General features: G+C 48.0%; 2 protein-coding genes across 2 annotated transcripts in view; both read right to left on the bottom strand.

The window, feature by feature from the left end:
• The window catches only part of CHAT (choline O-acetyltransferase), a 29702-nt gene extending 12738 nt beyond the window's left edge, over window positions 1–16964 (bottom strand). Inside the window, exons 1-7 of the mRNA XM_009944517.2 lie at window positions 16902–16964; window positions 14612–14803; window positions 12227–12345; window positions 10747–10800; window positions 7733–7913; window positions 6576–6753; window positions 1396–1565 (exon numbers count right to left, since the gene is read on the bottom strand). Of these exons, the coding sequence (XP_009942819.2) occupies window positions 1396–1565; window positions 6576–6753; window positions 7733–7913; window positions 10747–10800; window positions 12227–12345; window positions 14612–14803; window positions 16902–16964 (957 nt within the window). The remainder of the gene's footprint in view (window positions 1–1395; window positions 1566–6575; window positions 6754–7732; window positions 7914–10746; window positions 10801–12226; window positions 12346–14611; window positions 14804–16901) is intronic.
• Window positions 16965–21243: 4279 nt separating this feature from the next.
• Window positions 21244–22846, bottom strand: SLC18A3 (solute carrier family 18 member A3). Its single transcript, XM_009944523.2, has one exon. It carries the CDS (start codon window positions 22844–22846, stop codon window positions 21269–21271), a length of 1578 nt encoding a protein of 525 aa, XP_009942825.2. The 3' UTR covers window positions 21244–21268.
• Between the last annotated feature and the right edge of the window lie 1076 nt (window positions 22847–23922).

The following is a 23922-nucleotide window of genomic DNA, read 5'->3' as shown; positions in this document are numbered from 1 at the left end:
GCATACACATGGCATAGCTGGTGACCCTTAACCTGCTGTGCTGTAGTTCCATGATACCCCTGTGCAGTCAGTTACTTCTGCATCTCAAACAAAAGCAGATCTCTAGGACAAAACTTGTCTCATGTTTCCTGTCATTTTTCTGGACTTTTGCCCCTACCTCCTTTGAAATGTCTCTGGCTGGACTTCTCCCACTTCTCCCACTGAGAAATGCACCATTTGGTGCATGTGTATCACACACGTGCATCCTGCCTCTCTGCATCCCATGAGGTTTTCATAGAGTAAGCGTGTGATGCAAAAGTTTACCTGGATGTTTTCTGATGCCTTACTGCAAAGCTGAAGAAGAATATGGAGAGAAAGAACAAGTCCTACTGTGGGAATGGCTTCCTACATAATCTGTGTTTGGGTGAGAGAAAATGGGATCTTTTTTCCATAAGAATTTCTCTTTGCCTTTGAACTGTTTCTGGCCTGAAAACATCTGGACAGATGAAGCTCTCCCATGTACTGTGCAAATTTATTTGCTTCCTGCTGCCTTCTGATAGTAAACAAAACCTTGTTTATTCTCATCAGCTTGAAACATCTCAACTAGTGGCCCTGCAAATAACAGAAGATTCTAACTAAAGACAAATGGTTCGTTCTTTAAAAACACAGCACTGGAGTCTCCTAATAATGTCATTTGCAGTGGCATAAATAAGGAGTAACTACTGAAGTGTATTTGTACGGGGGTAAGTCAGTGCAAGTGAAGTTAGTTTAGTGGCTTCTCTTTTCACATTGCTGTTCCTAGATATGGCAATAGCAACAAGCATTGCACAACCAATGTATCAGGGTTTTTTTAGTTTTTCATTAGGTGTCAACATTGTTGACAGTTGGAGATTAATACATTGCTTCACCCTGCGTCTACTGCAAATTGTGAAAATATCGGGCGATGCTTTCAAATATGACAATCAAAATCTGATTGGGAAGAAGACTGGAGAAATCAATACCTCCAGGAAAATCTCAGCAAGGATGTCATTAAATGAGTGAACAGTCTGTTGAGAACTTAATACTAACTTAAACACATGCTAAATTATAAGCAGGAGTATTTCTAGGACGTCAGGAAAATGTGTGAGAAAACGGAGAAAGCTATTGTGCTTTTCTTTTTTTGTTCTGGGATGCCAGGGCAACTTCAGGGAAGGTGAAAGCCTGCCTATGCTGGAGAAGGTCCCCCCGCCAGCAAGGCAGTAGGTCTGCTTCCCCTGCCTTGCAAGGAGCAGTGCTGCTCATGCCAGCCCAGCCTCGGCAGATGCTGACACCACCTTCCCCTCCTTCTCCCACTTGAGTCTAAGCAGTCCCTACCCTGCGGGCAACTGGCGTCCTTTGCCACGTGCAAGTAACGTCATAGTACCGTAAGGTTTTTACCTGCATGGGTTTGTCATACCAGCGATTGGCCCCGTTTTTATGGTAGCCTCCCCCATGTAGCAGCTGCAGTGCCATGTTTGTATCATTGAGTTCCATCCCGCTCGGGCTGTCCAGGCACACCAGGCATATGCACCGCTCGATCATGTCAAGAGAGTCGCGGTTAGTAGAGTCTGGGGATAAAAGAGTGCAATGTTCACATCGTCTTACCTGTAGCGCGGGCCGGGCTGGGGAGCCCTGCTGCCTCGGGGAGCGGTGAAGGTCTGACCCTGGCCCTGCAGTGAGCTGGTGCCTGCAGAGCTCTCTCAGCAGCAGAACGTCTTGGTGCAAGGAGGCGTTACCGACTCCTGTGTTAACTTTTGCAATATCTCTGCGTGTCTTTCATATGATTCAGTAACATCCACTTTCTCTTTCTGCCTTTCATTTCCTGAAGTAATTATACTATAAAATAGTTCTGGTTTACTCTTAAAGCCAGCAATGCTTACTTATTTTATATATAACAGTTACAGAGAGGACAGGCGGAAAATAGAGAATTTCAGCGCTTATGCTATTGCTGCAGTATTCTGCTCTGGAACAGCAGGGCCTATACTGGTTTTGTGCTGTTCTCCCTTTAAAACCCTTTCCTGGAAAAGGAACAGCAGGGCCAGTGTTGATTTTGTGTTCTTGTATTAAAACCCTCTTGTTCTTCTCTCTCCTGTCCCTGGTCACTTCTTGTACTTCAGAGAAATAAGCCCTGGACTGGGTATATTGCCTACATCTGTTGATGAGGTCAGGGGGTTTAGTTTTTGAGCGTGGTATTGCCAAAACCATGGGTTGCCGCATTCCAGTTCCCTCCTATCACTAATGTACTGCTGAATAAAACGTGCCTTTTCTGGCTTTCCTTCTCTGTTTCCTTCTCTGTCCTGTAACTCTTGCTCCTACAGGTAGACTACAAAGCCTATTTTTACGTTGTCCTCAGCGCTTTCCTTCTTATTTATGGTGTATTTATGCAGGGGTTTTTTCTCAGTTTCTATAACTCTGGAATATTATGAAGGTAACAGTTTGTTTGCTTCTGAGGGCCAGTTTGAGGCACAGGAAATATTTAATTGTGAGCACTTAATACAGCTCTTAATTGAAAGGATAAAAGTGTGGAACCTATAATAAGAAGTGTTTCTATTCAAAAGCATATAACATCATTAATTGTTGTTAAACAGTTGTTGACAAGATCAAAGGAAAAAGGACTTTCAAACATCAACTTAAAATTCCATCCATTCTTAACAGATCAGCTTCCATCTGCTGGTTTTGCTAGATTTTGGTGAAAATGTTTTTGTTTCAGAATGCTCTGAACTAAAGATATGAATTCAGATTGATCAAAACTTCTTGCAAGCCTGTGCTAGGGTCAACAAACCTGTGCTCAATTCAGGAGATGGAAAGAATGGAAAAAATGTTTGAAATTATACAGTTCTGATTTGCATTTGAAATAAGGGGCCATTTCAAAATATGCATGTTTCTGATGTTTGCAAATATGAAAAGTAGCTTGATCTTCTGAAAGCACAGCATTTTTCAAAGTAAGAAAAAATGTACCTTCCTAAAATGAGTAGCATAGGCTAGAGAGGGGCTACAAAAATAAAAGCAGATGCTTGTTATCATCCAGGTTCACTCTCCAGATGCTGTGTAGTGAAAAGAGCATAAATATGCAAGAAACGGAAAAGGTGTCAAGAGGGGCAAGTTCTAGCCGTGACTGGGAAGGAAGATGGGGAGCTGTGGCCTCTGGCGGCTTCTGGTAAGGTCCTGCCTGGTGCTGGTGGCAGTCACAGGCCCGAGTGCCAGCGGTGCCCAGCCTGGCTTCTTGCCGGCTGCGTGAGGACCCAGGGGAGCACAGAGTGTGTCGTCTTCCCTTGCCCACAGCAGCAGAGTCCTAGGGACCTGCCATTCCTGCCAGCTCCTACAGAGACTTGAGCCAGGAGATGGTAATTGATGGGGCATGCAGATAGACTGAGTTTTCTGCCGGTGAGCTGTGCCACCCTACAACATGTGAAACACTGGAGTCCCTACGAATTGTCTTCAAAAGGTTTATAAGGGAGAAGACATGTCCCTGTCCTCTTGGCTGTAACGCTCTTTCAGTATCTGACACTTGCAGGGCAGACTGTAGTTGTGGTATTTATTCCATTGATGGTCCGGGTACATCCATGCAAAGGCTGAAAAGATCCTTGTGAATGGAAGTTGCCCCGTATGCATCAGCTGCTGGTGTCTGCTGACAGGCACCTTCAAGGAAAAGCTGCTTGGATAGTGATTTACAAACCACTCACAGCTTGCTTGGTGTTCTGCTTTATGTTGTCTGATAGGTTTGTATATATTTCATTGTGGCTGCTGCCCACACACCCTTGACAGGCATGAAGCCCTTCTTCTGACATATGGCTTCAGGGTATCTTGAGACTGGGCATTAGAGTGAATAAAATTAAGCTTTGCTAGAAACAGAAAAGTAGGGGAAAGATGCCCTTACAGAAAGAAAGAAACATGTCCAGAAAGATGCTCAAACGCTGAAAAAATTGTCATGTAAAGCAGGCAATGAACTGCACAAGAACTCATGAACCATGACTTGGCATGGAAAATAAATATTTCCAGGAAGAGGTGAAAGAGAGAAGTGTGAGAACAAGCCTAAAGCCCTGCAAGACATTTCTTGTCATTCTTCCTTTCTAATGCACCCAATTGCATTGAATTGTCCAGTCAGCTTTTTGTTAGTTGGGGTTTTTTGGTTTCCAAGGGAAAATATGAGAAGATGGTTCCAAATCAAATTCAGATATAGGATGCATGGGACAGCAGCAGTGAGAATTCACCTCCTGTACTTAGGAGAGTGAGTTTAGCTCTGCAGCCTGAATGCAGATAAAATACGGAGTGTGTTTATAAATCAGTGATGGCTCGGTTTATTACAATTTTTTTGAAATTTTCTCACCTAGAAGACCTATCCTCTACTTGGAGGTCTATGCAGGCCTCCTTCATAACTTCTGCAAAGCACTGTACAGGTCTTCTCCACCCCAAAGCATCCTCTCTTTCCCTGCCCAGTACAGAACAGCTGTGGAGTGACCCCTTCCACCTCACCCTGCTCCACTAAGCCTTTTCTCTTCCTGTTAGTTACCGTTGCATGAACATTTCACCACAGATAAGAAAGAGCCTTTTCTCTTCCTCTGTTACTGTTGCATGAACATTTCACCACAGATAAGAAAGAAAAAAGGGCTGTTAATAATTATGTATCCATGTGTAACAGCAATGCATTATATTATATAGAAGAGCTGTGCTAATATGAGTGGTCAAGGGTGGGATTCCAGCTTAGATTAGAGAAGGCTCACATCACGGTGCTGTGATATTCACTAGTGCAGAACCTGTTTTTTTCAGCTGCGTAATGAAGTTGCTTTATTTCCTCATTAAAATGAATATTTTGGCAAATGCCAGGCAATCCAAAAACACTATAGAGATGGTTCTGCTAGTTTTTGTTGATTTGTCTTTTTACTGAATCGCAGAATGTTCGGGGTTGGAAGGGACCTCTGGGGATCATCTAGTCCAAGCCCCCTGCTAAAGCAGGGTCACCCAGAGCAGGCTGCACAGTACCACGTCCAGGCGAGTTTTGAATATCTCCTCAGAGAAGGTCAGCACTAGCTGATATAGAAAAAGGAGAAATAGTTGAGATATATATACGGAAAAAAAACCCCATACTAAAATAACTTAAGAATATTTGGTAATAATTGGTTTTCACTTGTTTCCTGTGGTAAACTTTTGTATTTACTCCAGAGCACAGACTAGTACAGGAAAACAGGCTCCGGAGAATCACATATCAAGCATACTCCTATGTGAGTGGAAGAAATTATGTCAGAAAAAAGTCACAAGAAAGGCTCCTCCATAAAATTTAAAACAGCAGCCCTCATTATAAGTATGGATTAAAATCAGGTATTATATTAGTCTAACCCATGCTTTCTTACCCTCTGACCTCAAATTCATGAATAATTCTTATTCTGCAGTATAACTGTATTGAAGATGACATACATTTCAGTGCTATGTAAGTTTACAAAGATGGTTTTGCTGCAGGTTTCAAAGTAGTCACTGTTTTACTTAAAAGCATGGCATGAAAATAAATGATTAGGTGTTTATCTCAGTTTTCATTAAAATAAGGAATCGTTTTTTTCTGCTGCTTTAAAAAGAAAACGCAGGGAGGGGAAAGCCTGAAGATGAGACTGGTATCACATAATAATGCTGTAATAATGGCCAAGACTCTGTGTGTGTTTATCTATATAAAGTCGTCATAAGCACAGATAAACTTGAGTAAGAAAAGGAAAGATCTTCCTTAGAATGATAAACATATTTTTAGACTATCGGCGACTCTTATATATTCCAGGGCATTGATGAAATAGCAACGTTTTCTCTAGCACTGCTGAACTGAGGATAAAGAGGTAAGTTAACATCTTTTTCAGGAGGGAAAAATGAATACCTAAGTCATGTAAAATGGCAAAAAGAGGATGTTTATGTCACTTAGCTTCAGGGTAAGATATATAAGGTGTGAAGTGATGGAGGTGACTAATCCCACCCTTTATTTTCATGTTTCAAAGTCAGGCATTTGAGTCCGGAATCCAAGACAGCTAAATTCTGCCTGTTGTTGGAAGAGAGAGAGAACTATCCCCGGATAATAACTAGTGTCACCTTTCCTAGACACTTACTTAATATTTGGATGAATCGGCCCCGGTACTTTCTGTTTTTCTCCATTGACTAGAGAGAGTACACAGCTAGATTCAATAGGTGTTTAACTTGTAGATGACTTTGTCAGATGAGATGCAAAATGTCTAATAGTTGCCAAAAGCTAAAAGGATACATCATTCCTATTAGTACAAAATGGATGTGAAGAAAGAGACAAATCACAGAATCTGATGTAATGTAATTTATGTGATGAAAAGCAGAGAATGGAGCAAGAGCTATTTACAAGGCGTAACACTTCAACATACACAGCCAAAGGGTCAAACCGTGTCTGCCGCTTCCCCGGTAACACACATCTGAACACTTACAGGTATCGAGTTTCCTCCTGCTACAGCAATTCAGCAGTCAGGTTGCACATTCAGTCCTATATTTGCTGCAACGTTCGCTCCCAGCAAAGAAAGGCAATGATGGTGAAGAAGAAGAGGAGGAAGATGGTGGAGAAAGCTGGGATTGCTGCTGCTAACCTTTCATAAGGATGGTCCTGGCCTCTGCCCACTCTGTTCTTCCGTCAGTTGTCAGCAGGCCAATTGGAGGCAGCATTTCCTCTTCGTGCTCTGCCATTTTGGCTATCTTTCGTAACTGAGTGAAAAGATCTCCCTCACTGAGACGACGGAAATTAATGACAACATCCAAAACAAAAAACTGCAAAAAAATGACAGAAGTCACAAGAACAGTCACAGATGGGTTGAATCTTTACCGGTCCAGTGTTTTGCATTCGCCCGGGTAGGTGCTGAGACGCTGAAGTCCTGCCTGGAGAGCCAGCCCTGCAGGCAATGGAGCACAAAACCACTGGGGACGGGCCCACGGCTCACTCCTCCTCTGCTTTTATGGTGTAATGCTGGTTGGTGTAGGGGACTTACATTGTGTGTTGGGCTCAGATAAAACGTACATTATTTGAATAAGCTTAAAAAACCCTGAAGAGGTAAAACCAGGAAGTATGTAAATAATTTCCATTGTATTCTTTGTTTAAAAATAACCTAGAGAATCTAGAGAACTTCCTGTTGAGGTGAAGAATGGGACTTCCTGGAAAAGGGACCGCTGGCATCTCCCCCTTCATTCCAAGAGGGCCTGCAGGCACGGCTCCAGCACCATGAACTGTCAAGCTGGGCTTTGAGGTGCCCTGCCCAGCCAATGTACTCTGCCGCACTTATCGGTTGGGGCAGATTCACTCCAACGCTTCAGCATTTCTGCCTGCACCTGTCCTAACTTCGCCATCCCCCTGCACAGGATGGTGGTATATATGCCATGCGTTGTGTGCCAATATTTGACTGGCAAGAGAAGGACATTTCCAGCAAATGCACTCTAACAAGGCTTTTTTTTTTTTTTTTCTCTGTGGTTTCAGCTCTGTTTAATAAATATTTTTGTCTGAATGAGAAAGCAAATGAATTCTGTCCCATTCCTCCTTTCTGCATCACTGTACTTGGAACATAACGTGGGCTAAGGACAAAAATGCCGCAGAAGCATCTTTTGGAAATACTGACAGCGAGTGCTTGGTAAGAAGTGAGCTCATACGTAGCCCGCTAATTGTGTTTCTGAACAGTGATCAGCTTAGGCTCTTTCTTAGTTTGCTAAAATTCACTCATAAAGATAGAAAGGTATAAAACAAAGAACACTCAGTTACCTGATTGTTACAAGCGACAATGATGTGCTCTGGTTCTGGCATTACACTGCTTTTCTGGGCCACGAGGGTGTCTTTGGTATGTCCTGGAAGACGATAGGAAGAAAAGAGTCCATAGTATTGCTTCATACAGAGAGGATGACCAGACAGCTGTCCACGAGCAAAATCAACAGGTAAAGCATGGCTGGAGAGAGAGAAGGAGAAAAACAAAGCCGGAGGAAAAGAGGGGAGAGAGAGGGAGAGAGAGACAGAAAGGAAAAGAAATCTAATCTGTCCTTTGTTCTGTTACAATTAGATCAGGTATAACACAAATTGAATAATAAAATGAGATTACAGTATAAGGGAAATAGATGAATTCCCATATACCAAAGTTAAATACATCATTCCTGGCAGCTTCATGCACATTCATTAAGCAACTGCATTATCATCTAGTGGAAATGGAAAAAAGAGCAGGTCACGAGCAGCTCTGCAATGTGCGTGGGAAGCCCACCCAGATGGGACCCCAGAAACTCGTCAGGACAGAAGTCAGCAGAGCAGCTGGAAAAGACAGAGCACCTTGGAAAAAAAAGTACTGATGAAATTCCCTGCGAAGCCCAGTGGCCCTGTACTGGGCAGAGCAGTTAGGCAGTGTGTGAGGGCCTTGCCTGACGAACCCGAACGACTGGGGCAATGCAGAGGGCACTTCCCTTTTCCACAGAGCCTTGCCTATGTGTGAAGCCTTACTTAGACCTAGGGGGAAATAAGTGCTGAAAACCTATTCCCTTTTTATTGGAAGTCACATGGAAACAACAACGCCTAAAAGGTTTCTTTAGTGGCCAGAAAAAAAAAAAAAAAAGAAGTTATCACAATTATGATTATGGACTGTAAAATACCCCAGTGACGCTGCAGCAGGAAATAATGGTGCTGTCGCTTGGGAGAGACTGCAGAGACCACACGAGGAAGAAGATCTTGTGGTGCAGAGGTTTTCCCTCGGTGAAAGAGGACTAAGCTTCCAGCCTGCCAGAGAGGCGCAGGGGCAGAGAAGCACCCAAGGAGGTTACGGCCATACAGCCCATACAGGGTAACGGTTTGTACTAGTTGATCTTGTTTGACTGTCTGTCTGGAACTGTTGCCGTTCTAAACCAGGGGTATTCTTTAGTTCCTGGCTCTCAAGCTCTCTGTGTCACTTGTTTCCTTGCACAGGTGCTTAGTTGTCTTTTTGGTTCCTTGTCAGCAGAACAGGGTTACCAGTGTTCTCCTTCCTCCCACATTTTGCATAATGCACAAATCCTGTTCTATTTAACAGAATTTTAAAGAGCATCTATGATAATCAAAAATAGTGGAATAGCATGCTAGATTTACATAAGACAATCTGTAATTACAACAGTTAAGAAAGGGGTTATTAACTCTGATGCCATCAAAAAATCTTGTACTGAATTAGGAGATGTCTGTGTGAGATCTTCTAACCCTTTTATGTGAGCAAGTTAGGCTTTGCTTGAAATATTTATTCCTGGCAACTTCTTGGAATATCTGCACAGTATAAAACTAAATGCTTGGGTTTGGGCTGGAATATTGTGCAGCTGCATGTGGAATAATCCAAGAGAAGCTAGCACTGCATTCCCTGGTAGAAGTCGTTAACAAGCAACAAGGAACTGAAAATGTTACGGTTATGGTGTCCTCATAATTATACAGGAGGAGTAATAAGCAAACAGTTAACAACAATATGAGGACACAGGAGTGAAGATTTAAATAATTATTGATAGAAGGCAAGCAAATCTGATGACTGGAGTCTTTGGATCTACAGTAGTGAAGTCAAAATGATAAGAATTTAAAATACTGTTTGTTTGAGCAATGTGCCTTCTTTATCTCCTCTCCGATGCTGTCATATAAAGATGCAACGAGCTACATTAGGATGCAACGGTACTTCACAGCACGCCAGCGCTGCTGTATGCAGTTGCATGGCATATCTTGGATGAAAGCACGTGTTCTTAAGTAAGTACCTCTTCTATGCTTTCTGAGTAGCTGTCAGACTTCTGAAGTGAAAAATCAAACAGCCTCTTTCTCTTTCTTTTGTCTAATTCATAGATGATAAGGGCTTTGTTGTTTGAATGTGGACATTGTCTTCCTCATCCAAATAAGCACTGGTTAAAGCATATTGCGTAGGCCCTTGTGTTTCCAGAGAGGAAAACCACCCCTTCCCTGCTATGGTGCAGTGTCCGTTGTGGTGGGCTCTCCACTGTTTCTGCTCTTGGGGAAGCAGTGATTTCAGCAGTAAACTCTGAACATACTAGGTGAGGTTAAGCAGGGCTATGTAAAATGCTGTTTCGAGCTACCTCATAGGTTACTTAAAGAATGATGGATTTCCCTTCTGTTTATATGCAGAAAGTAACAATGGCATAAGTAACTTCTTATTTTTACTGGCCACTGAACCAGCCCGTCTGGTAAGGCTTCCTTCTCCTGGTGGGATGCGTTCTTTCTGGTTTTGGGGAGGGGGGCACGGGGGCTGATCTTCTAAATGGAGGGTGCGGTCGGTGGAGGGGGTGCAGCACCCGGGCGGGTGTGCGGTGCTGGGGAAGGCGTGCAGGCTGCGTGGCTGCAGTGCTGCTGCTCTTTGGGTCTGGGGAGCGGCTGGCAGCTGCTGTGTTCACAGCAGGTCTGCTGGGCAGATTGTGTGTGTCCTTCGGGCTGGTCTGCGTGTGCTAGAGCGATGACTACCAGGCATCAAAAAGGATCCTTCTCCAACCTGTCAGATTGCAGCAATAAAGCAGAAAGCGCATAAAAAACTGCTGAAGCACTTGCCCTGAAGCATGCTGGAGCCCCAGCCCTTCCAAACGGTGGAGGGGTACAATGCAGCCTGACTTTAGTAGGCATGGTGGTGATGGGCTGACAGTTGAACCTGATGATCTTAGAGGTCTTTTCCAACCTTAATGATTCCGTGTTTCTATTCTATGATTCTGCGACCTTAGGCGTGTTAGGGCACCCTTGAATCGGAAGCCCTGCAGATGCTCAAGCAGCAGCTCTCCTTCCGAGCTACTTACGTGTCCAGTAAAGCTTTATAGTCTTGCACTCCTGAAATGAGATTGGCGGCAAACCTGCAAGTAGCAGATAGAAGTGACATCAGTCTTTAGTCATTTGGCAACACTGGGCTGTTTCTGAGAGACAGAGACAAGCTGGAATGATTGATGACACAGCACAAAGAGAGAAAGTCTCCTGGCTTGGCAAGACGAGCCCCCCACCCGAAACCTAAATTAAATCATGTCAAGAGAAATATGAAATCCCAGAGATGGTCCCTTCAAATGGTTAAGCAGACTACCACAGGAGGAAGCCTGAAAGCATTTATTTAGAGAATGGGAGCAGAGGCTGAATATTTAATAGAATCCTTCACATGGGTTTCAATATCAATACTCATAAGCTGTCCAATTTCTTCGAGTACTTCCTGTCCTCAGCAGATATTCTTTCTGCAGAGCTGTGGACAGGTGTATTATTTCCTGACACTGCCCGTTTGCACCGTGTCTGAACGGGAGGTTCCAAGAAAAACATTTCCTTGTTAAAGCACGTGCATTAGAAAATGCAAAGTGGAGGCTTTACGAAAGCTGCGTATGCAAGAAATTTAGTCAGTAATGAATGGAAGCATTTATAGTTACGTTTAAAGTAAAGTAAAAAGATACATTGGTTGTCTGTGCAACCTGTTAAAATAACACATATCAGCTTCAGGGTTCTGGCTGTTTTATAATAGCATAAATTCACATGCAGTTAATTCTTTCAGTAATGAGCAGCTAGAGAGTGCTAAAGCAAAGAGGAAAATTGTACTATACGAAGGTAAATTTGATCTGGTTTACTCTTTTAAAAGGAGAAAACATTCTGGCAAAGGCTGAAGAATGGAATCCTGTTTTAAGAGTGTCTGGAGAGGTATATTCTGTGCTTGGCTACGTGCTTATCTTTTCACTTTTTAAATAATTGCCCACAACAGCTCAAAGCAGAAAGGTCCATTCAGGGCTGGGAAGGATGGGCCTGAAGGAAGCAGTGTTCTTAGGGAAGAAAGATTTCTGAATTCTTATTCTTAGATCCCCTGTGCTTCTAGTGCCCTTCTGGGCACCTGAGAGGGACAATTTAATGCTAGCGTGTCCTTCTCAGTTTGCAGGGTGGCTACGAGTCACAGTGATGGCATTCTAAAGATTGTTTTCCTTTAAACAATGTGTCAGAAATTAGTATTTCTTTTTCCCATTGCAAAATGGTTTACTTGAATTATACAATGAAAAGCTTTGCAAATATTCCTTTAAAAAAATTATAAATCCCATGGCTTTTTTTTTTTCATGCAATAAATGCAATGACACTTTCGCTTCTCAATACCAGTATGAGTAACCCCAGAAACACTGCCCTCTGATTGCAGGCCTAGTAGGAAATCGTTTAATGGTTACAGCCCGTGTTTTTTAATGAAAGTTGATTGTCTTTTTGCAAAAGCAGTACATTTAAAATATCCTTTCATTTAGCAAAAGCTGCATACTCGTAGTACATTACCTCAGCTGGTCATTTACATCCTTGAAATCCTGCTGAGCGAAGATAATTGCTGGGCTGGAATTGACTGGAAGAGCTAGCCGGTTGTTGAGGTACATGTCATCCAGCCAGTAGTTAAACACCTAAGGGAAGGGGACATGAAATCTTAAAGCCGTGAACAACTGCGGGAAGGCAGTCTGGGGGTGAGGGGAGAGTGCCTGGTGCTCTGGGTGTCAGGCACGGGCTCTGATTAATGGAGCCGCTGAGCGCTTCCAGTCTGGGCTCTGTGACCTCAGCTCAGCTGAAGCCAGCCGCAATTCCATAATCCCATTTCTCAATCAATGGCAATTTACAGTGTGTTCCATTAAAAAAGTAAACAAGCTCTGTATTGTGGTGGTTTGGTATTTTGTTGTTTGCTTCTCTCTACAACAAAAAAATGGTCGAGTACATCATGCTAGCTGCTGACTCTTGAATAGTGATCGGGATATATTTAAGAGACAGACAGAATTTTGCTCACGATGACTTTCCTTAGGGGGCCTCAGATATTTGTCAGTGGCGACAAGATGCTCTGTTGTTAGCCATCAGAATACTGTCCTGTAGCAAGGCAGAGTGGGAAAAGAATTTCCCGAGCCTAATGGTTCGGTCCTGCAGATACTGGCCTGTGGATAGGGCCCCTGGAGAATTCCCTCTGCGTGCACTGACACCAATGCAGGTTACTGATGCCTGACCCAGACAGACGCACGCATTCTATTTCTAGCCATTTTTATTGAAAACACAGACGTACGGTAGCCGCGTTCCTTTATGTCCGAGCAGAGTTTGAAGAATCATTATGTGGAAAATGGAGGCTTTCATAAAAAGATCAAATGGTCTTTCTGAATTTAGCAGGCATGCTTTGCATATAGTCACTATAAACAACAATGAAATTATGCAAAAATGATTACGAATGCACGCATCAGTTGAAAAAGTTTTCCTCTGAGATATCTCATTGCTGTTAGAACAGATGCTTCCCCCACAGTCTCTGGAGTCTTCAGGAGAACAGGCTAGAGCTGTACTCCTCGCAAGTTAAACTCTAAATGAAAACATTTCTAGTTTATCTTAAGAATCAGGTATTTAATTTTAATAAATTTCTTAATTTTAATAAATATCTTAAGAATCAGGTATTTAATTTTAATAACCAGTATTCAGAGTTGAGACGCTTCAGAAAACACATCTACTTCCTTCCTCTGCAATTTTCATGCTGTAAGTGGCTGAATGAACCATTGGCTCCTGGAACGCTGTTTGTTGTAAGGACCGCTGTTTAAGCGATGGTTAATTCAGCCACCAAACCCATGAAGGTCTACGATCAGAGTAACAAAAGGAGATTGAGTGGCATTCAGTGGAGTCCTCAGACTGTGGCAACAAGGAGTTCAGAAATTAAGCTCTGCTTTTAAAATAAAAGCATTGCCAGTACCGTAGCCTTTTCTTCCGACTATAGCAGCTACTTGATGGAGTTTTCTTGCGAGTCACACAACTGAAAAGTTAAGGGAGAACCACGCTTCACTGACATCAGTTGCAAGCCTGCAGGATTTCACTGAATGCATGAAATATTTCAGTGTCTCTCTCCCTTGTTGGGACAGAAAGACTTCACTAAAATCAGTGTTTCTAGTTTTCATCTGCCATGTTCTAACACGGTTAATGCAGGCAGGGTGAACTGTGACTTTGTGCAATGATAAAAGCTATTTTATTTGCAGCCTATTCAATTTTCCTGTCTTGGGAAGCAGAAAGCTGGACTTTTTTAAAGGCTGAGGTCTCAGCATGATCTATGTGCTAGATACATATGTGTGTATATATGTAGAAATCCGTGTCTGTATTTGGCAAAGTAAATACTTCAGGGTAACTACCTTGGTATGGCGTGACAATGAATGGCAAATAATTGTTTAATTTTAAGAGAGTAATTCCTGACCTAAAGTGTTCCATTCCACAATAATTTGACTGGATCAGAGCTTTGGCTAGATGGGTATGCAAGGAACTTTTTATAGCCCTATCAGAAAGCATTTTTCATTTTAATAAAAAGTCTAAAACTTGCTGTTAAAGAGAAAGGAAGAAATTACATCCAAAAAGGATGTAATGCAGTGCTTCCTACAGGTAGAGCTGATACCTGCGTGCGTGCACCTGAGGTGCATGAATTCCCTCACTGATGTCAACAAACTGTTGATCTGAAAACGTAATAATGACATGGATTTTGACCTCGTTAGAAAATTCTAGCCTAATAGGTCTGAAATATTCATTCCCTTTGGTAGAATCTGATGTGACCCCTGTTTGTATCGACCCACTGAAAGAAAGCAGCGATCACATATAGAACATCACAAAGAGTTTGTAAATAAGCATCATCCAACACAGCAACTATTTTTCTCATCTATATTTGCTTACCCAGTTCGTTGTCTTTTCCCTTCTTTCCTCGAGGATTTGCTGCAAGGATTCCCCCAGGCCTCCCGCAATTCCAAACTGCTCCACGATGACCTTGGTCTTTCTAAATTGCTCCTCTGGCACCAAGTGTTTCACACACTGTAGGTACATGTGTAAGGTCTGCTGCAGTGGTGGGACAGGAAGTTTTGGCACTGCCTAATTGGAAAAAAACCCAAAGAGATTAGCAAGTAATTCTACTTGTTCCCAAACAGTCCTATTTTTTTTTCTTCTTTTTTTTTTTCTTCTGTTGCTGATTAATATATTGCATCCCTTTTTTAATCCATTTATTCTGTTTTAGCAGTTGAGATGCCTGATTACTGCAAACATAATTGGGTGAATTCAGTAGAGTTTCATTAGGTCTTAAAGTGCCTGGATTTTAGGATGTAGCATGCAGCTGTACACAATACTGAAGCAGTGGTACCTCTCCAATAGCTCTATTTGTAGGACTTTGGCCAATGAGAATTTCAAATGGATAGGCCAGGAAACTAGTGGAAAATAGGAGAATATTCCTTAGTAAAAATTCTAGAAATCCTAGGACAAACAGGTAAATAGGCATGATGCAAGCATTAGTCTGAGCTAGACTCTAGGAGATCTTCAGATACATTAAAGCATAATAAAATAATGCATTAGTAACGAAGTGCATTTAGCTTGTGATCAGTAAAACTGTTAGTTAATACTTGTCTGATTGGTAATATGACCGGTTATAAAATTGCAGAAATAGAAAACTTGCAGGTCTACCTGTTTATTAGCACTGACTACATACAATCCTCAATAAACCTGTGTTTTACGCTGCCAAACCTCTGCTGTCAGCCAGGCTGGAACCTTCCCAGAAGGCCTGATAAAACATTTCTGTTTTATGTATGATAAATTTTATTTCTGTATGATAAAACATATCTGTCCTTTACCCTTATCCTGTTTGGAGCAGGAAACCAATAGTATCTGGGAAGAAATCAGTCTCATGATGTCCATATAATTAAGCTACCTTTTTTTTTTTTTTTTTAACATAGAACTAAACAGTGCAGTGCAATTAGTTGTTTAAAAGCCAGAGGAATTCTGGGGGCAGTGGGAAAATCAAGCAAGGAGGTAATCCATGAAAGACTGGGAAATTGCAAGAGGCTATGATGCTCGAAGCATGGTTCCTTGGGGAGGTGGACTTGTCTCCCAGTTGAGAAACGGTCATCTAATTCAGCTGTGCTTGTCCACTGGTGGACAAACTTTCAGAGGGTTTACTCCTCTAATGTGATTTTTGCCCGTCTCCTAAAGGAGGTAAAGTTCAGGTTTTTTTAGTAGCTCCTGATGTAGTATATATTTCACAGGATCGCAGGACCATAGCATGGTTTTGGTCGGAAGAGATGCCTGGCAGTCCTGCCTGCTGCTCAGGGCAAGGCTAGCTGCAAACTCCTTTGCTAGTGCGTGCGGGGAGGGGGGTGGAGGACGTGCGCTGACCTGAAGGCAGGGAGCGGGTGTCCTCTGAGCTTGAACGCCAGCTCTGCCTTTCCACATCCGCAGAAAAGTCAGTGCTGCGTCATGTTTCCCTGTCTAGAAACCAAAGATTTCAGATACTCATAGAAAGTGTCACAGGGTTACCTGTTATTAGTGGAAATGCAAATCCAATTTAGCCTGTAATGTACCCTGGATTTCAGAAATAAAAGAACGGTAATTCTACAGTTTCAAGCTAAGTTTAGTCAGGGCATATCTCTTCTATCATTGATTTCGTGGTCAGCGGAAACAGATGTGCCAAACAGTATTTCTTTCGGATACCTGGCTTTGGCCCTATCTCTCAGGGTAAGGTTACTGTACAGTTCATGACTCTGCTTAGGAAAAAAGCTTTAAACCCAAGGGGCTGGCTACTTACAGGCATACACATTTCAGCATCTTTTAAACCAGCTCAAAAATGAATCATATGTGATCGTTTGAGAGTTCTGTACTATTAAGAAATAATTTCATGCCATCTCTGACTGTGTGGTAATGCATCTGCTGTTGTGTAATAATATGTCACTTACTGGAATTCTTCACAGGATGTTGGGAGGAAGAGTGTATTTGGATATGAAAAGCACTAATGTTAGACCAAAGTTCCTGATTGCACATTGCTGCAGGGTAACTAGCGTTCCCTGTAGAAATCAGCTCTGGAACAGAACTTGGTTTACAATTATTGTATTAATTTACAGCATTAAAAGCTGTTAAGTCATCTATCTTCAAAATTTTTTGTTGTTTTTCTTTTTTTCTTTTGGTTTTCCCAGAAACAGTCACTTACTTTCTCCTCTTTACTGCATGTATCTTTCTCTTTCTTCTGCATGTTTTTTTCTAGGACAGGCATTCCTGCATTTCTTTTGATATCTTTTGTTGAGGACAGAAATTGGAGCCACTTGGGGGCACTTATGGAGCCTCACGCCTCAGTTCTGGAAATAGAAAAGATTTAAAGTCCAGTCAGTACCCATTATTTATAACCAAAACGTACATGGGGAGTATTCCCTGCGCAAGCATACACAGAAGCTTCAGAATGCAAAACCGAAGAGAAATAGAATTGCAACATTCAAAACTAGCTGAGCTGAGCCCTGCGGAGATTTCTCTGACGTTCTGTTTGTCTCATTTTGCTATAAATTTCTTTATCTAGAACTATCTGATGCACATAAACGGTCCCTTCTCAGCATGGTTTATTTTGTAGCTCTAATTTTCTTCGCAACACGTTGTGCCGTGATCTGCATGCTTTGTGCTACTGCTCTATGTTAGCTGGAGGAAAGAGGCGACTTCTCTTTGAGTGTACTTATGTCGACACAGGTAATATTAAAGTTGCAGTTTTCTAGCTAAGCATCTTATATGTCCTCCCTTTATCGATTTTATATGAAAGCACCACAGTCTTTAAATGTATTTGTCATTGCATGGTTCCATGGACACAGTGAGGTGCTGTCACCTCCACTGAAGGTGTGGAAGCTGCAGAAAGGAGCTTCATGGAGAGGTGCTTTTGGCCCCTGCAGGCTAGAAGCTCGCAGGGTGCTGGTGCTTTGGGGCATAGCTCCAGGCTGGGGGACCCCTTGAGCCTGCCTGGGCTGGCAGGCTGGCTGTGGGAGCGCTGGGACGGGTGGCATACACTGCGTTTGAGCCGCTTCGCACAGCAGTCTTTCCAAACAGCGTATACCTGTCCAGGGAGACGGCTTCACCTGCCAGAAGTCACAGAAGTCACCTGTGACAGAGCAAATACTCCCACTTGTGTTTCTCTGGTATTGTGGTTGTCTTGGTTTTCACTTCTAAAGATGCCTCTTATTCCTTTTCTGTACAAGAATAAGCTACACAATACACCTATTTCTTCTGATACAACAGTGTCCGCACCAAGCAGCTGTCCTTAAATTACGGTGGTACAGCTAAAGCAGAGAGAGTTCTATGTGATCAGTCAGGGCTTGATGGATCACAGGTTTTTTGGTTTGTATTTTTAATGACTTTGCACTGTGTGTATGCAAAATATAAAAGACAACATGTTGACTAAGTAGAAAAGAACATCACATTTCCTTTCTGAAACCCTTGGGACTGTACATTCAGGGCACTTCAATTATTTCTACGACAGCTTTTAAGAACAATTTGGATAAAAACCTACAGCGTATGAAAGCAAGATGAACAGTTTTGCATAGGAGGGATGGCTATTCCAGCCCTGCGGCTCCAGCACGTAGGCTCTGCCAGTGTGTATGTGGTCACTGACACCTTGTGTCAATCCTGCCCTCTCTGCATCCCACGCTGGCTGCCAGCGGGGCTGTGCGCCTTGAAGTCGGTCGTGTGAGGTTGAGAGCTGTCATTGGGGCCCTGCAACGAGCCACACTGCAAACTCGCGTCGATCTGTCATCTGCTCATGATTTCAACCCAGGCGAGAGATGATTTCCCTCACGGACGGGCCACATTAACCCGCTGCGCTGCTCGGCTCCCTCCCGTGTGCCGCACAGGTCTCGTCACTTCGCCGCGCGCTCTGTTCCCAGCCGCACAGGTTCAAAGCCCTGCAGACAACGGACACGTCCCGTAACTCTTGGAGGAGTGGCTTGCCCAGTTGTCTACGGGCTGGCCTCAGCTCCCCACCTGCCTTCAAATACAGAGCAGCCATTTCACCTTCAGAGCCCCTAAAACTACATTCCTGTGAAGGAAAAACCCTGCTGGTATTCTTCTCACCGGGACTTCTGTTCTTTCTTCCCTTGTGTTTTTTCCGTCGAATTGCAACAGGGAGTCATGCTGACTACAAGTCCATACTGGCTCTGTTTCTGTGGGAAATGCTACTACTAACAGACTTGGGTATCTGTAAAATCGGTGTGATAAAGGGTTTGGGGGAGCTAGTCTGAACCGTGCTTTTCTCCGTCGCGGGGATGAACCGAGGCTTTGTCTCCAGTTCACGCGCTGCCAGCTTAGCATCACACCCAATCCCATATTTGCTTAATAAAGGACAAGGAAACCGACGCAAGAGAAAATCCCGCAGAAGTTCGAGCTGACTTCAAGAGCTGCTCGCTGGAACGACTGCGAGGCGCGCTGTCAAAGTTCTTAGGCAAAGAAAAAAAAAATTAATCCTAGCTGTTTTTATTTACAGCCGGCTTAGCGGGGTGGCTGCGAGCCGCGGCCGGCTGGGGAGCCGGGTGGCTTTCCCCCCCAGCTCCGCGCAGCAGCTCCAACCCACGACAAAAGGCTCTGATCTCTCTGCTGGCGGAGGGCAGAGGGCTGGAACAACCCCCCGCGCCCGCGGTCCTCCACAGGCTGCGGGCTCGGGGGGCGGCTGGCGGCGTATGATACCGTCGGGGCATCCCGCTTGGCCCCCCCCGCCCCGCTCACCCCTCCGCTCGGTGCCGCTGTCAGGAGGACGAGCTGAAAGTTCTCCGGGAGCTGTGCTGTAACTTCAGCGCGGTACCAGACCCCGGCGTGCGAGGGGCCCCCGACGTGAGGAGCGCAGCCGCGACCCGCCCCGCCGGGGCCGCAGCGGGGACCCCGCTCCGCGCCGCCGCACCCCCCGCTCCCCGGCCCGCGGCTCCCCGCCCCGCCAGCCGCGCCGTCGGGGCCCGCGTACCTGCTCGTCGGGGCGGTCCGGAGCGGCTCTGCCCGCGGCGGCTCCTCGGCGGCCCGGTCCCCTCTGGGCGGCGGCGTGCGGAGCGCGGCTGGTCCCCGGCGCCGCCTGGCTCCTCCCCGCCCGGCCCGGCCCGGCCCGGCCCGGCCCGGCCCGGCACGCCCCTCCCGCTCTCGCCGACCCCCGTCGCCAGGGTCGGGGGGCGGGAGGGGAGGGGCGGCGGCGGGGTCCGGCTCGGGGGGGGGGGGGGGGGGTGTGGGCTAGGCTTTGCGGTCCCCGGCGGGACCCCGCGCAGCCCCGCGGAGCCGAGCGGCAGCCCCTCCGTGCCCCCCGGGACCAGGCGAGCCCTTCCGCAGCCGCTGTGCCCGGTTGTGTCCGTCCGCCGTCCCCCCCCCCCCCCCCCCCCCTTTCTTGAGACTGCGAGTTATAAATTTTGTTTCCTAATGAGCCTGGAATTTAAAAAAACGATTTTCTTTGATGCCGGGATAAATTCACTGCAGCTCCGCTGCTGTCGGACCGACCGAAGGTTTCCGCTTCTGGCCGGGGTTCGGCCGGGGGCTTCACCCCCCGTTTGCTGTCGGGGGTGGGCACGGCCGGGCCACGCTCGGAGCACTCCAAAACTGAAATCCACGCGTGTGTGAGAGTGAAAAATTAAATTTTGGTGAGAATACCAGGAGCTGGGTTTAGGCGGCGGGTGGCACGTCCGCAGCGCGGGGTCGTCTGCTCGGTCCCGTTAACACGCGTTTTGTGGAATGAACGAGGACGTTTTGGACTGGGGTTTTCTCCTGGGAGATTCTGGTGACGGGTGAGGTTTGTGTCAGGAGCAATTGTTACCGTAGGGGTTACACTGAGCGCACCCGGCTCCCTCCCTCAAGCAGCCCTCAGCAATGAAACAAAGACAATCGATCCCCGTCACTTCTGTTTATTCGGATGGTATTATTCTCCTAGTTTGGACTTCGACATAACACAGCATATTGCACTTACCGGAGAGCAGCACGAGAGAGAGAGAGAAAAAAAAAAAAAAAAAGTACAACATTCAGTTTATTCCCAAGGAAGAATAAGACATGGTGACAGTCGTTGCTCTTCCAACCGAAAATCTAAAGTATATGTACACAAGATTTACCAAGTCCCTGAATACGCCGTTCAAAATCTTACACAGACTTTTTTGCTTTTCTTATATTTTTTTTTACAGAGATATACAGTATGTCACACACAGCTTTAGCTCTAGAAAACTTTGCACAATCGTACCCCAGCTACAAGGCTGTTGGGTCTTTCGTTTTGTTTTGTCATTGGTGTATTTTTTTTTTTTTTGGAAGGATCCCCTCCAGATTTACACCAATGATTATTCAGACGATTTTCTTTAGGCTTGTCCCCTCGTTCCCCACCCCCTCCACCTTGCCAGGACGCTGAAGGAAATACCGATTAAAAATGAGTCTAGAAGAAGAAAGCCATTACATCATGACAAAGGTTAAACTGTATATATTGCACGTCGGTACGGAAACATAATGCAATAATGCTGTCATCCCCCCCGCCCCACCCTTCCCTCTGTCCCACACGCCCCTCCTTGCTCCTGGGGCTCGGCCGCGTGGAGGAACCTAACTGTACTCATAGTCCGATGAGTCCTCCTCGGACACCCCTGCCAGGTCTCTGCGGTACGAGTCCACGCCGTTCTCCTCCACCTCGCCTGCTGGCCGGAGGCTTTTGCCCACGCCTTTGCGCTCCTCCATCTTGATGGTGTCGTAGAGTCCCTTGGGTCCTTCTTCCAGGAGGATGTTCCTCTCCGAGTGAGAGGGTTTCATCTGGCAGACGTTTCTGAGGAAGAGGAGGACAGGGGCGTAAAGCACGTTGGCCAGCCCCATGCCCAGGTTGAGCTGCGCGAAGCCCAGGGTGTGCACGATCTGGCCGGCCACAATGGGCCCCAGGGCGTACGCCACCGAGTAGGAGATGTCCGCGATGGCGTAGACGCTGCCGTAGACGGAGACGTGGCGCACGTCCACCAGGAAGGCCAGGGTGGGCAGCAGGGCCGTGTCCACCAGGGCGATGCCGAAGCAGATGCCGCAGAGGGGCACGATGACCTGCCCGAAATTCCTGCAGGCCGGCACCAGGCAGGAGCTGGCGCCGATGACGGCCATGCCCAGGGCCCCGTAAAACCACTGGAGGTGGGGGTACGTGGCGGCCAGCCGGACGGTGACGTAGACGCCCAGCACGTGGGGGAAGAAGGCGGGCAGCCAGGTGAGGCCCACCTCCCACTCGCTGGCCCCCATCGACTCCTTCATCCAGTTGGCGATGGTGGGCTCCAGGAAGGCCAGCGGGATGTTGCAGGTGGCCAGGGCCCCCGCCACCACAGCGATGTAGGGGTCGAGCATCAGGCGGTGGATGGGGGTGCCCACCGGCATGTTGGCCCTCGCGGCAGCCGCGCCGGGCGGCGCCAGCCCCAGCAGCAGCAGCCCGTCGAGCAGGCAGACGCAGGCCAGCACCAGGAAGGGCACCCGCTTGCCGGCGAACTGGTAGAGGACACCCCCGAAGGGGGGGGCGGCCAGGCTGCCGAAGGAGATGCAGGCCAGCGCCGCGCCCAGCGCCCGGCTCCGCGCCGGCTCCTCCGAGTAGCGGTCGGCGATCAGGGCGATGCCGGCCGTGTCGGCGAAGGCCGAGCCCAGGCCCTGCAGGCTGCGAGCCGCGAAGAGCGTCGCGTAGTTCTCGGCGAAGGCGAAGGTGGCGGTGGAGAGGAACATGACGGCCAGCCCGGCCAGCAACGGCGCCTCGTAGCCCACGCGGTCGATGAGGGTGCCGCTGAGGGGGTTCACCAGCAGCTGCAGCATGGCCTTGGAGGCGAACAGCACCCCGATCTGCACGTCCTCGTTGCCCGCCGGGTACCGCGCCGGCAGCAGGCTCCGGTTGCCCCCGCCGCCGCCGCTGCCGTTGCCCCCCGCGGGCGCGGACGGGCCGGCGGCGGTCCCCCCCCCGCCCCGCATGGCTGCTATGTAGTCGGGGATGATGGGCACGATGACCATGTAGAGCATGTTGTCCAGCAGCAGGGCCACGCACACCGCCAGCAGCAGCAGCCGCCGCCGCCGCCGCGCCTCCCCCATGGCCGTGCCCAGCCGCTCGCCCACCGCCGCCGACAGCCGCGACGCGGCGGCCCGCGCCCGGCCCGCTCCCCCCGCCTCCGCCATGGCCCCTCAGCAGCGGCCCCGCCGCCCCGCCGCCGCCCGCATGGGGCACGGCGGGGGCGGCCCCGCCGCCGCAGCCGCCGCCGCCTCCTCCTCCTCCTCCTCCTCCTCCGCCCGAGCCGCCGCCGCTCACCTCCCGGCGGCCGCCGCCAGCCCGCGCTGCCGCTGCCGGGCGGCTCCGAGGGGCTGGCCCTCCATCACCACACTAATAAGCGCCCCGCACGCAAACCCCACCCGCCCCCGACGCCGCGCCCCGCCCCGACGCCACGCCGGGAAAGGGGTCCGCGGGGCGGGGGTGCCGCCGCTCGCTGCCCGCCCCGGGGTGTGCCGGGGGGGGGAGCGCGGGGACGCGGGGACGCGGACCCGCCTCCCGCCCGCAGCTCTCCCCTCCCCGACGGCGCGGACCCCCGGGCGGCCCGGGAAGCGGCTCCGGTTCCCCCGGCCGGCCGGGTCCGACGTGCTCCCGCCAGCGCTGCGGGCAGAGGGACCGTGTCCTCCCCCCTCCCCCCGGAGGGTCGGTCCGGAGCCCGGCAAAGACCCCCAGCGCCGGGGCCGCGGGGAAAAGCCGCCCCCTCTCCGGCCGCCCCCGGACCCACCGGCTGCTTCGCCGCCCGGCGCTGCTCGCCCCCCCCGATGGCTAACCGGGAGCTGGGGCTGACCGCGAACGGGGCTAGGGTGTGCCCAGCCCCCCACCCCCGCCACCTCGGGTGCCACCGGAGCTGCACCGGGCAGCCGAGAGCAGCACCGAAACCCTCGTCCTGCGTGGGTGCTCGTGTGCGCGGCGCTCGGACAGACATGGGGGGAATAAATCATCTCGGAGCGCGGCGGTGTCGCGCACGGCCCCGCGTCTGGCAGCCGGGAGCCCTGCGGAGCCAGGGGCCTGGGCTGGGCACAGGGGCTGCGGGATGAGCAAGGTACTCCTGGTGTAAACCAGGGGCGGACGTCGTTACTCCCGTGGTGGGAACGACGTGTGGTCTGAGCCGAGGAGGGTCTCTGCAGAAGGCTGGGTGAAATGGCTGGGTCTCTCAGCCGAGTGAGCAGACGCGGGGTTTGGGCGCCTTCATTTGCTTGCGTAGCTG

This window comes from Opisthocomus hoazin, chromosome 6 (assembly GCF_030867145.1).
Source record: "Opisthocomus hoazin isolate bOpiHoa1 chromosome 6, bOpiHoa1.hap1, whole genome shotgun sequence".
In the NCBI taxonomy this organism is placed as follows: domain Eukaryota; kingdom Metazoa; phylum Chordata; class Aves; order Opisthocomiformes; family Opisthocomidae; genus Opisthocomus; species Opisthocomus hoazin.
This window is presented reverse-complemented; position numbering and strand designations above follow the sequence as displayed.

What these genes read in the sequence shown, in the direction of transcription:
- SLC18A3 (XM_009944523.2), bottom strand. Translation starts at nt 22,846, where the DNA reads ATGGCGGAGGCGGGGGGAGCGGGCCGGGCGCGGGCCGCCGCGTCGCGG.